The 12,500-nt window shown below is 36.5% G+C and overlaps 1 protein-coding gene across 9 annotated transcripts in view; it reads left to right on the forward strand.

Moving 5' to 3' along the window:
• Positions 1 to 12,500, forward strand: part of LOC127946067 (receptor-type tyrosine-protein phosphatase mu) — a 161,278-nt gene that overhangs the window by 142,783 nt on the left and 5,995 nt on the right. For all 9 annotated transcript variants that reach the window (XM_052542364.1, XM_052542358.1, XM_052542366.1 and 6 more), the window contains 7 exons: positions 2,080 to 2,177; positions 5,512 to 5,628; positions 6,286 to 6,440; positions 6,516 to 6,651; positions 8,122 to 8,271; positions 8,460 to 8,633; positions 10,015 to 10,146. In XM_052542364.1, the coding sequence (XP_052398324.1) occupies positions 2,080 to 2,177; positions 5,512 to 5,628; positions 6,286 to 6,440; positions 6,516 to 6,651; positions 8,122 to 8,271; positions 8,460 to 8,633; positions 10,015 to 10,146 (962 nt within the window). The remainder of the gene's footprint in view (positions 1 to 2,079; positions 2,178 to 5,511; positions 5,629 to 6,285; positions 6,441 to 6,515; positions 6,652 to 8,121; positions 8,272 to 8,459; positions 8,634 to 10,014; positions 10,147 to 12,500) is intronic.

The raw sequence follows: 12,500 nt of genomic DNA on the forward strand, positions 1-12,500 counted from the left end.
TGCAGAGATGTCAACTGTTGAAACTGAATAAGACGAGAAATGATCGCGATCATAATGAGACTTTCGGATGCCGGCAAACCTGCAGTGTGAGACTTTATTATGATCTCATTTCGAGCTCTTGTTCTCGAGAAATGAGAAGCTGGAGACTCCAGCAATTTGCTCGCCATTTAATCTCATTTCTGTCCATGAGAAACGATCGAGATGTAGTTGAGACGTTTATTGTACTTCCTGATGGTCATCTGCACTCCTCACATTGAGAAATGTAATTAAACGAAGCACATCATGAAGGACACTGTATATTATTGTGATTAAGAAGCATCTAGTTTTGACAGATCTTAATTAAGTTTGTCAAGCTCAGATGATAAAGAGATCTCGCCCACGAGCAGAGAGTGCTCCACAACACGAGTGTTTGCTAATGCCGCTGTTTACGTGTGCGTATGAATATGTTAAATCTTGCTTCTCGCTTGTGTTTTTCTGCTGGATGCAATTTGCTTTGGCTCAGAGCTAATGCATCAGCGCCGGAGAACGTGAGCGCAGATTTGCATGAGCTAATTAACTTGTCAAAAGTCATTTTGGAATTTGCTTGTTGATTAAAAACAATGCTAATTAGAATTAATTAAATGTGTGGTTTTAATTCCTTCGGCTGTGCTGTTATTACCGGGCGCTGACTTACATGTTGCCCTTATTAAATTGATTTGGAGCTTTAATGGAAATGCAGACGTGCAAATCTGTCGCTGCTTGTTTGCATGCATTTATGAATGAGACGTTTAAAAGTTTCAGCTCCGCTGCTGGAAAACATGTCCAATAATCCGACAAAGAGCCGCGGCGTCATGACTTCTGCTCCGGTGTCACTCTGGATTATGTTCTGGGCTTCATGTGCTGCAGGAGTCAATCTCTCCATGTGTCCCGGTCACATTTCAGCCTAAAATCAGTTGATATTCAGTATTCGATGAGAAATGTTTGCTTTCATAATGATTTTTTTGAGAACTATTGTATATATTTATATATGAGACAAATTTATATAAAACACAATGTTTATTTCCTATTTTTGTCAATTGTTGACATAAAGTAAGAATATAGAGCTATTAAATGAATGTAGAACACATATATGATTTTGTTAGCGCAGTTCGAGGCATTGTTCATCCATCCATCCTTGCAGCCATCTATCCACCCACCCACCCACCCACCCACACATCCATCCATCCATCCATCCACCCACACATTCATCCACCCATCCATCCATCCACCCACACATCCATCCACCTACGCATTCATCCACCCACCCACCCATCCATCCACCCATCCACCCACACATTTATCCATCCATCCATCTACCCACCCATCCATCCATCCATCCATCCACCCACACATCCATCCACCTACACATCCATCCACCCACCCATCCATCCACCCACACATCCATCCACCCACACATCCACCCACACATCCATCCACCTATGCATTCATCCACCCACCCACACATTTATCCATCCATCCACCCACACATCCATCCACCCACCCATCCATCCACCCACACATCCATCCACCCACCCATCCATCCACCCACACATCCATCCACCCACACATCCACCCACACATCCATCCACCTATGCATTCATCCACCCACCCACACATTTATCCATCCATCCACCCACACATCCATCCACCCACACATCCATCCACCCACCCATCCATCCACCCACACATCCATCCACCCACACATCCATCCACCTACACATCCATCCAGCCACACATCCACCCACACATTCATCCACCTACGCATTCATCAACCCATCCATCCATCCATCCATCCATCCACCCACACATCCATCCACCTACACATCCACCCACCCATCCATCCATCCATCCATCCATCCACCCACACATCCATCCACCTATGCATTCATCCACCCACCCGCACATTTATCCACCCATCCATTCACCCATCCACCCATTATCCATCCATCAACCCATCCATCCATCCATCATCCATCCATCCATCCACCCATCCTCCCATCGTGTGTGGCATTGTGTCATTATTTTCCTGATTTTCTGTAAGATGAGTTGTGTGCTCCTCAGGTCCGATGCAGGAGACGGTGTATGACTTCTGGAGGATGGTGTGGCAGGAGAACACAGCGACTATCGTGATGGTCACCAATCTGGTTGAAGTCGGCCGGGTGAGTATTCTCCCCAGATCACAGACACACTCAGATCTGTTAGTTCTATTGGTTTTATTAAAGTAAAAATGAACGAAACCTCTCTGGGCTGAACCCTGGTAAACATCCGAGATGTAAAACAAAAGACTGTGAAAGCTTGAGGGAAGATCCAGAACATCTCGAGAGCGCTGAACCTTCAAACATCCAAAACACAGATGTGCAGCTCATGTGTTAGTGTTCAAGTTCAGATTCACTGATACTTTGGTATCGTTCCTAGTTGTTGTGTGCACTAGATTTATTATTAAATCTTTATGCTTGTAGTCATTGTTCTTCGTGTTAAAAGGCCTTTATTGAGATCATATTCTGGGTACAGTTTTTATGGAAAGGGACAAATTCTCTCTAATTGGATTAAATTAAATTTACTGAAAATTACAGTGTGAAAATATTAATATTGATACTAAGCACACATAAAAAAAAAAATATATATATATATATATATATATATATATATATATATATATATATATATATATATATATAATAATCATTAGAACATATGAGTTTTAAAACCGTAAATAAATGTTTAATAATTTTAATAAAACATTAAATGAAAATAAAATATTATATTATATTTTATTTGCAAAGGCAACATTTTTCATTTTAAGTTTAACTTTATACTAAATTAACTAACAATGAGTTATAAACTATACAGACATGTAGACTTGCATGTAAAAAAAAACTAATGCAATGACAAAAAAAGTGTAAAATAAAATTAATACAACTTTATAATCAAAGCTGAAAATCAAAAAATAAAAACGGATATGAAATATTAATAAATACTATAGATAAAAAAAAATAAAAAATAAAAAAATAACTAAACAAATCAAATTAGAATGAAAACTGAAAATATAAAAAACTATATAAATATTAATAAAACTATTCAGTATAGATATGTTAAAAATGACAAAAAAACTAATTAAAATTAAAATATAATCAAAACTCTATAGATATATTACAAAAAAGACTAATAAAAATGAAAAAATGCTAAAACTTATATCTAAAATAAAAATGACAACTAATAATTTTAACATGAAATTAAAAATGTTGTGCGCACTTTCCACGACTCGTCAGTGTCTGTATGAGAAAAATCAGTAATTGTTTGAGCTCAGAGCTCAGTGCAGGTCTGTTAGGAGCAGAAACATGATCTTCTGGAAGAGAAGAAGTGCTTTACTGACGCTGGACGTGTTGATCTGTGTCTGCTCTGACTCTCGTCCTCATCATTCTGTCCAAATCACTGGCTGAGAGTCAAAGAAACAGCGTTTGCCATCCGACGGCTCACCTGCTGTTGTTCAGCAGACGTGTGTGTGTCCCGACGGGCCGCCGCTTTCTCTGCCCGACTCTTTCAAGTAGCAGAGAGAGAGAGTCTCATCAACGCCACCATCTGCTGCTGCTCGCTGATGAACTCTGGGAATTCAGCCGCATTCACCACAATCACACCGAGCTGGAGCCGCGTTCTTCTGACACACACACACACACACACACACCGCTGACAGCTGCACAAGAACACACACACATACACACACACACCACGCACACACACACACACACACACCACTGACAGCTGCACAAGAACACACACACATACACTGCTCATCCTAATCAAAGACTGTCACATACACCGCTGTCAACTGGACAAGAACACACACACACACACACCACTGACAGCTGCACAAGAACACACACATACACACACACACACACACACACACACTGCTCATCCTAATCAAAGACTTTCTGTGACTATTTATCATCAGCTGACAAACTCCATCTACATAAAAGCAACAAACATGAAAGAAATGTGTGAGAGAGAGAGAGAGAGAGAGAGAGAGAGTGTGTGTTAATGAATGTGTGTGTGTGTGTGTGTGTGTGTGTGTGAGTGAGTGGTGTGTGTTAGTGGGTGTGTGTTAGTGTGAGTGTGTGAGTGTGTGTGTGTGTCTGTGTGTGTTAATGAATCTGTGAGTGGTGTGTGTGAGTTTGTGTGAGTGTGTGTGTGTGTGTGTGTGTGTGTGTGAGATAGAGAGAGAGAGTGTGTGTGTGTGTTAATGAATGTGTGAGTGGTGTGTGTGTGTGAGAGAGTGAGTGAGTGTGTGTTAGTGAGTGTACGTATGCGTATGCATGTGTGTGTGAATGAGGGAGTGTGAGTGTGTGTCTGTGTGTGTGTGTGTGTTAGTGAGTGTGTGTTAGAGTGTGAGTGAGTGTGAGTGTGTGGGTGTGTGTTAGTGTGTGTTAGTGTGAGTGTGTGTGTGTGTGTGAGTGTGAGTGTGTGTTAGTGGGTGTGTGTTAGTGTGAGTGTGTGTGTGTGTGTACGTATGCGTATGCATGTGAGTGAGGGAGTGTATGAGTGTATGTGTGTGTGCACGTGTGTTTGTGTGTGTGAGTGTGTGTGTGTGTGTCTCTCTCTCTGTGTGTGTGTGTGTGTGTGTGTGTGTGCTGGCGATTACCTGCAGGAAGTGTGTGACTGAATATGTAAGTAAGTCATTACATGATTAATGCTCTGTGGTTTAGAAGATGCTCTAATGATAATTAGTCGGGAGCCGATAGCATCACGGTCTGTTGTTGATCCAGACACCAGAAATACACTCAGCCATCAGAGCGCAATTATCTCACTAATTAGAGCGCCTAATACACACATCGAAAGAAAACACACTAATAATGAAGAGGGATGGAAAGAATCAGCTGATAAACGGATGACGAACTGATGGACTGATATTTCCTTGATTTCTGAACAGAAAAGTGTGTTTCAATCACAAAACAATGAATATCTGATACATGAGATTTCAGCTTTCACTTCTTTATATTTAACAGGTTTTTCAGCGGCTAATACCAATATCTACAGATCAGCGTAGACTAAAACTATTAAAACATTTACTGTATGTTAACTCAAACAAGATTAAAATAATCACATATACCAAGTTATGAATTAAAAACAAACTGAAATCAAAATAAATCAAACCTAGATAGTGAAAAAAAGACATAATTACTAAAAATACGACTTAAATTACAATAAAAACTAAATAATAAAAGATAAAACCAACAGTTGTAATAAAAATGGCTAGCATATAAATAACACTAAAGGGAACAAAAAATAAATTAAATTACATTAAAAGCAAAAAAACTAATTAAAACGATATTGGTATTTAAATAAATACCAATATATTATAAAATGATAGCAATTTCAATTGTTTGGAGACGCTCATATCTCATGTTTTGATAAACTGGTGTGTGTGTGTGTGTGTGTGTGTGTGTGTGTGTGTGTGTGTGTGTGTGTGTGTGTGTGTGTGTGTGTGTGTGACAGGTGAAGTGCTGTAAGTACTGGCCCGATGACACTGAGATCTACAGGGACATGAAGGTGACGCTCATCGAGACACAGCTGCTGTCTGAATACGTCATTCGAACCTTCGCCGTGGAAAAGGTTCAGCATCAAACTCATCCGATTTACTGCTGATTATTACACAATCAAACTTACCCTCGAACTATAACACTGATCACAGCCGACCCTCATTATCCTGAAACAAAACACATCTAATCATTCATTATTGTTTTAGTAGTGTCTCTATAGTAGTTATAAAAAGCTACAATGTTACATGGAAAAAAGGTATAATTTTTTTTTAAACTTTTTTTGTATATATATATATATATATATATATATATATATATATATATATATATATATATATATATATATATATATATATATAAATAATTAAAATATTAATAAACATAATTATAAATTATTATATATAAAATAAAATACATTTTAATTACAATTCATATATATATATATATATATATATATATGTAATGATAGATTAATTATATTTAAAATTCATTAATTACATTTAAAATTTAAGTTGTATTTTTGTTTTAGAATTTTTATTATGTGTGTGTGTGTTTTATAATAAATAATAGAAAATATTAAACATTTAACAAACTATAGCTATTATATATAGTATAATTAAAATCTCATTTTTTGTGTGTGTTCAGAGGATTTGAGTCTGTTCTGAGTAGTATTTGTTTGGTGTGGGTCTCAGTATCTCTGTGTGTGTGTGTGTGTGTGTGTTGACTCCAGCGAGGTGCTCATGAGATCAGGGAGATCCGTCAGTTTCATTTCACCGGTTGGCCGGATCACGGCGTCCCGTATCACGCCACAGGGCTGCTGGGCTTCGTCCGCCGGGTCAAAGCCAAGAGTCCAGCGAACGCCGGCCCCATGGTCATCCACTGCAGGTGAACATCGTCTCATCTTCACTAAAACATTGTGTGTTGTTAAACACTTCTAACAGCTGTTGTTCTGGTCCTCAGCGCTGGAGCGGGACGCACCGGCTGCTTCATCGTCATCGACATCATGCTGGACATGGCGGAGCGGGAAGGAGTCGTGGACATTTACAACTGCGTGAGGGAACTACGGTCCCGCAGGGTCAACATGGTGCAGACAGAGGTAACCAATCACAAACAACCTCACATCAGCCGCGGCCAATCAAACACTGCCGTTCAATACAGCCCCACCCACTCAGACATATTTTGCAAACGTATAAACATTTACTTCTGGACATAAAGTTAACATTAAGACAAAAAGAAGTATGAATGTACAGCCTGAGACTTTGTTAAATTTTTTTTATATATATAATTGAATGTGTATATATAATAAATAAATAATTAAACATATTAAATATATATATAATAATACATTAATAATAATAATTTATTGTTAATTCTATATATATATATATATATATATATATATATATATATATATATATATATATATATATATATATATATATATATATAAAATAAATTACATTTTAAATATAGTTAATGATTTATATTAGTTGTATATATTTTATTATCATTAATTCATAATTGTTTTATAAATTTGTATTTTATGTGTGTGCATGTGCGTATATATACTGTATATATATGTATATGTATATGTGTGTGTGTGTGTGTGTATATATATATATATATATATATATATATATATATATATATATATATATATATATATATATATATATATATATATATATATATATAATTTGTATTTTTTGTTTTAGATGTATATAAATAATATAATAAACAATAATTATAAATAATTGCAATTAAATTATATTTCAACATAAAAAACTGAGGTAACCTATCACAAACATCTTCACATCAGCTGTAGCCAATCAAATGCTGCCTCTCTCTTCAGTCCCGCCCACTCAGACATATTTTAGAACTTCGAATAAGTGTTCGAAAAATCTTCTTGACATAAATTTTCAATATAGACAAAAGAAACAAGCACTCATGTATGATAGTGTAGCCTGAGACTTTATCTGACCGTCAGCTTGGGTCAAGGACTGTGACGTCACATCAAGACCAAAGACATTCTGAAGAGCGACGACCCAAGGCATATTTAAAATGTCACTTCATGAATGATTTACGTCAAGCTGTCAGACCACCGTCTGCGATCGAGAGATGATGGAAAGATGACCGGTCCGCATGTGGACACACAGGACAGAGACATCGAGAAGAAAGATTCTGACATTTACTGAAAACACAGGCAATGAAGTCGTGATCCATCTGCTCTGAATAATTTGATACATTTTCATAACTGATACATTTACAAACATGATTTTCTGACAGGACTAACTATTTCTAACAAAAACTATTAGAAATGACAAAAGCACATGACAAAATCACAAAAAATGTAAGTTAAAAAATATTATATTTTTTACGTGAAAACTGAAATTAGAAGTTAATATAGTAACATATTGAAATTGATTTGAAAACTGACATATTAACTGGAATTAAAGGTGGATCAGCCAATTAATCAGCCTGTCAATCTATCACCTCTTCAAATGATATCAGTGAGCTGTGATTGATATGGTTGTATTGATCTGTCATTCACATGTTGATTTTTCAGGAGCAGTATGTGTTTATCCATGATGCCATACTGGAGGCGTGTCTTTGTGGTGACACCACGATCCCAGCCAATCAGCTTCGCTCTGCGTATTACGACATGAACCGATTGGACCCGCAAACCAACTCCAGCCAGATCAAAGAGGAGTTCAGAGTCAGTCCGACTTAATATTAATAAAAAAAAAACTACAGAAAAAGAAATAACTGCAAATAATTTGAGTTATAAAAAACATCACATTTTATATTAATACTTTAAAACTACAAAACAGTATTTAACTAAATCAGTAGAAATATAGTTAGGCAAGTTTGTGCATTAGTTTCAGTTGTGTTTTCCTTTGACAGACGTTAAACATGGTGACTCCCACGTTACGGGTGGAGGACTGTAGCATTGCACTGCTGCCGCGGAACCATGAGAAGAACCGCTGTATGGATGTGCTACCGCCTGACCGCTGCCTGCCCTTCCTCATCACCATCGACGGAGAGAGCAGCAACTACATCAACGCCGCGCTCATGGACGTACGGCAGCTCACATACACCTCAGCTCTTGACCTAGTGACCGTTACCTGCCGCTCATGACCTAGTGACCATTACCTGCCGCTCTTAACCTAGTGACCATTACCTGCCGCTCATGACCTAGTGACCATTACCTGCCGCTCTTAACCTAGTGACCATTACCTGCCGCTCATGACCTAGTGACCGTTACCTGCCGCTCATGACCTAGTGACCATTACCTGCCGCTCTTAACCTAGTGACCATTACCTGCCGCTCATGACCTAGTGACCATTACCTGCCGCTCTTAACCTAGTGACCATTACCTGCCGCTCATGACCTAGTGACCATTACCTGCCGCTCTTAACCTAGTGACCATTACCTGCCGCTCATGACCTAGTGACCATTACCTGCCGCTCATGACCTAGTGACCAAATGTGCTTAAAAACAGATGGAATTGATTAATTTTATTGTTAGAAAAATAGCTAAAAGCAATCCATAACATTATAAAAACAAAATGTATTGTTTTTTACTTTACTTTACTTTATTTTAAAATAATTTATTTATATATAATCCATTTTATATATTTATGATTTAATTAATTATTTTACACTGAGTATTTCGTTTAATTATAATTTTTTTATTAAATCATACATTTTATTTCAATTATTTTTATTTTAGAATTATTCTTATTTTAATGTATTTAACTATTAAAAAGTGTTTTATTTTGGTTAATTTATTTTTATTTAAATCTTACATTTTGATATAATTAATCAATGTTTTATATGGATTTTATTTCACATTTTTACCTTAATTGTTATGGGTTTTTATAATCTAATTCAGTATTAATAAATGTTTTATTTACAATAGTTTAACATATTATTTATTAATGTGTTTTATTTTGATATATAACATATTATGAACACAATTTTAACTTATTTTAACTTTTGTTTAAATTCATTATTGTACATTATGATTTTATCATTACTATGTGTTTTGTTTTTTATTTTAAAATAATTTATTTCAATTTTCTGCATCCGTCTATAATAACCACTAGTTTTGTGCGTCTGAAGTGACAGTGTCTCTGATGGATGTGAATCACTGCACACACGATTATGTGCTTGTTGAAATTAATTCAAAAGCAGATGGAATTGATTAATTTCTTTGTCAGGAAAATGGCTAAAAGCGATCCATAACAGTGAATGAACTAAAAAACGCAGTAACATTGACTGGGACGGGTTTGTTTGTTAAACACGCGACAGCACATTTGTTTTCATTACAGTAAATGGAAGCGCTGGCGGCGGTAATAAAACACGCAGCTCAATGCTAAACTTCTCCACACAATTAGTCAAGCAGACAGTGATACGGGAAATAAGATGTTTTCCTCTCTTCATCTTCATGTTCACAGAGCTATAAGCAGCCGTCTGCGTTCATCGTTACCCAGCATCCTCTGCCCAACACCGTCAAAGACTTCTGGAGGCTGGTGCTGGACTATCACTGCACGTCTATAGTGATGCTGAACGATGTGGATCCCGCGCAGGTGAGACGCACACACACACACACACACACACACCTAAACACAGCCGTCAAGATCAAAGACATGCAATACGACACAGACTCATGCAACTGATCCACGTCACTGCAGTCGTGCATTCGTCACACATACACTGCTCTGACATGAAATAATCCAGGGATTCCCAAGCGTTTTTGTCAGTCACACTTGGGCTAAAAGTCTGTAATTTAACAAGATATTTACAAGTTCATCGTTTTCTGATATCAGTTCATTTTCATGACATGCAGGTAAACAAATAAAATATAAACAGTGTTTATTTTGATTTGTTTTTAATTTCAAATTATTTGTAATTTGTGATTTAATTTATTTTTGATTGCTTTTAATTCGTTTTTTATTTTATGATTTTTTAAATTTAATTCATTGTTTTATTTAAATTTTTTTGTATTAAAATTATTATTTAGATTTTTTTAATTTTTTAATTATTTTACTTTTATTGTTCATTATTCCGATTTTAGTTAGCATTGTATTTTTATTGTTTTTATTTTAAAAAATATATATATTTTACATTTTTATGATCTAATTATTATGCATTTTTATAATTTAATTTGTTAATGTTTTATTTAAATTTTTTTTATTTTATAATTATTTTAAATTTGAGATTTTTATGAATTATGCGTTTTTGTTTTGATTATTTTTGATTATTTGTATGATTAAATTCATTATTATACAATTTTATGATTAAAATCATTGTTAATACATTTTTTGTTTCAATTGCTTTTTATTTTAACATAACTTTATTTTTTTAGAAAAACATTATGATTTATTTAATTAACTTTCTACTAAATCACAAACCTAGTCGCATGCTTAATGTTGAGTTTGATTTTTTTTTAATTTTTTTATAGCTGTTTGGCTACTAGTAAACATTGTCCAATAATCTGTGATGGAAAGTCATTTCAGTTGAAGGATTATGAGGACAGTTAGATATTTAGTACTTTACTGACAAGTCATTCTCAGTAAGGCCAGGATAATGAATTAATTTGCTTTTCATGTTGACTTTTTAACATTTTATACCATGGTTAGATATCCTGTGCTGATTTATACTGGTCAGCTGCTGGTTAATGCGTTTCTGGTTTAGGTTGGTTTAAACTGGTCAGTTGCTGGTCAAGGTTGGTTTATATTTGCTGGTCTAGGTTGGTTTAAACTGCTCAGTTGCTGGTCTAGGTTGGTTTATACTGTTCAGTTGCTGGTCTAGGTTGGTTTAAACTGGTCAGTTGCTGGTCTAGGTTGGTTTATATTGGTCAGTTGCTGGTCTAGGTTGGATTAAACTGGTCAGTAGCTGATCTAGGCTGGTTTATACTGGTCAGGTTGGTTTAAACTGGTCAGTTGCTGGTCTAGGTTGGTTTAAACTGGTCAGTTGCTGGTCTAGGTTGGTTTATATTGGTCAGTTGCTGGTCTAGGTTGGATTAAACTGGTCAGTTGCTGGTCTAGGTTGGTTTAAACTGGTCAGTAGCTGATCTAGGCTGGTTTATACTGGTCAGGTTGGTTTAAACTGGTCAGTTGCTGGTCTAGGTTGGTTTAAACTGGTCAGTTGCTGGTCTAGGTTGATTTTAACGACTCAGTTGCTGGTCTAGGTTTGTATAAACTGGTCAGTTGCTGGTCTAGGTTTGTATAAACTGGTCAGTTGCTGGTCTAGGTTTGTATAAACTGGTCAGTTGCTGGTCTAGGTTGGATTAAACTGGTCAGTAGCTGATCTAGGCTGGTTTATACTGGTCAGGTTGGTTTAAACTGGTCAGTTGCTGGTCTAGGTTGGTTTAAACTGGTCAGTTGCTGGTCTAGGTTGATTTTAACGACTCAGTTGCTGGTCTAGGTTTGTATAAACTGGTCAGTTGCTGGTCTAGGTTTGTATAAACTGGTCAGTTGCTGGTCTAGGTTGGTTTATACTGGTCAGTTGCTGGTCTAGGTTGGTTTATACTGGTCAGGTTGGTTTAAACTGGTCAGTTGCTGGTCTAGGTTGGTTTAAACTGGTCAGCTGCTGGTCTAGGTTGATTTAAACGACTCAGTTGCTGGTCTAGGTTGGTTTAAACTGCTCAGTTGCTAGTCTAGGTTGGTGTAAACTGGTCAGTTGCTGGTCTAGGTTGGTTTATACTGGTCAGGTTGGTGTAAACTGGTCAGTTGCTGGTCTAGGTTGGATTAAACTGGTCAGTAGCTGATTTACGCTGGTTTATACTGGTCAGGTTGGTTTAAACTGCTCAGTTGCTAGTCTAGGTTGGTGTAAACTGGTCAGTTGCTGGTCTAGGTTGGTTTATACTGATCAGGTTGGTTTAAACTGCTCAGTTGCTGGTCTAGGTTGGATTAAACTGGTCAGTAGCTGATTTACGCTG

This window comes from Carassius gibelio, chromosome A24 (genome assembly GCF_023724105.1).
Source record: "Carassius gibelio isolate Cgi1373 ecotype wild population from Czech Republic chromosome A24, carGib1.2-hapl.c, whole genome shotgun sequence".
Taxonomy (NCBI): domain Eukaryota; kingdom Metazoa; phylum Chordata; class Actinopteri; order Cypriniformes; family Cyprinidae; genus Carassius; species Carassius gibelio.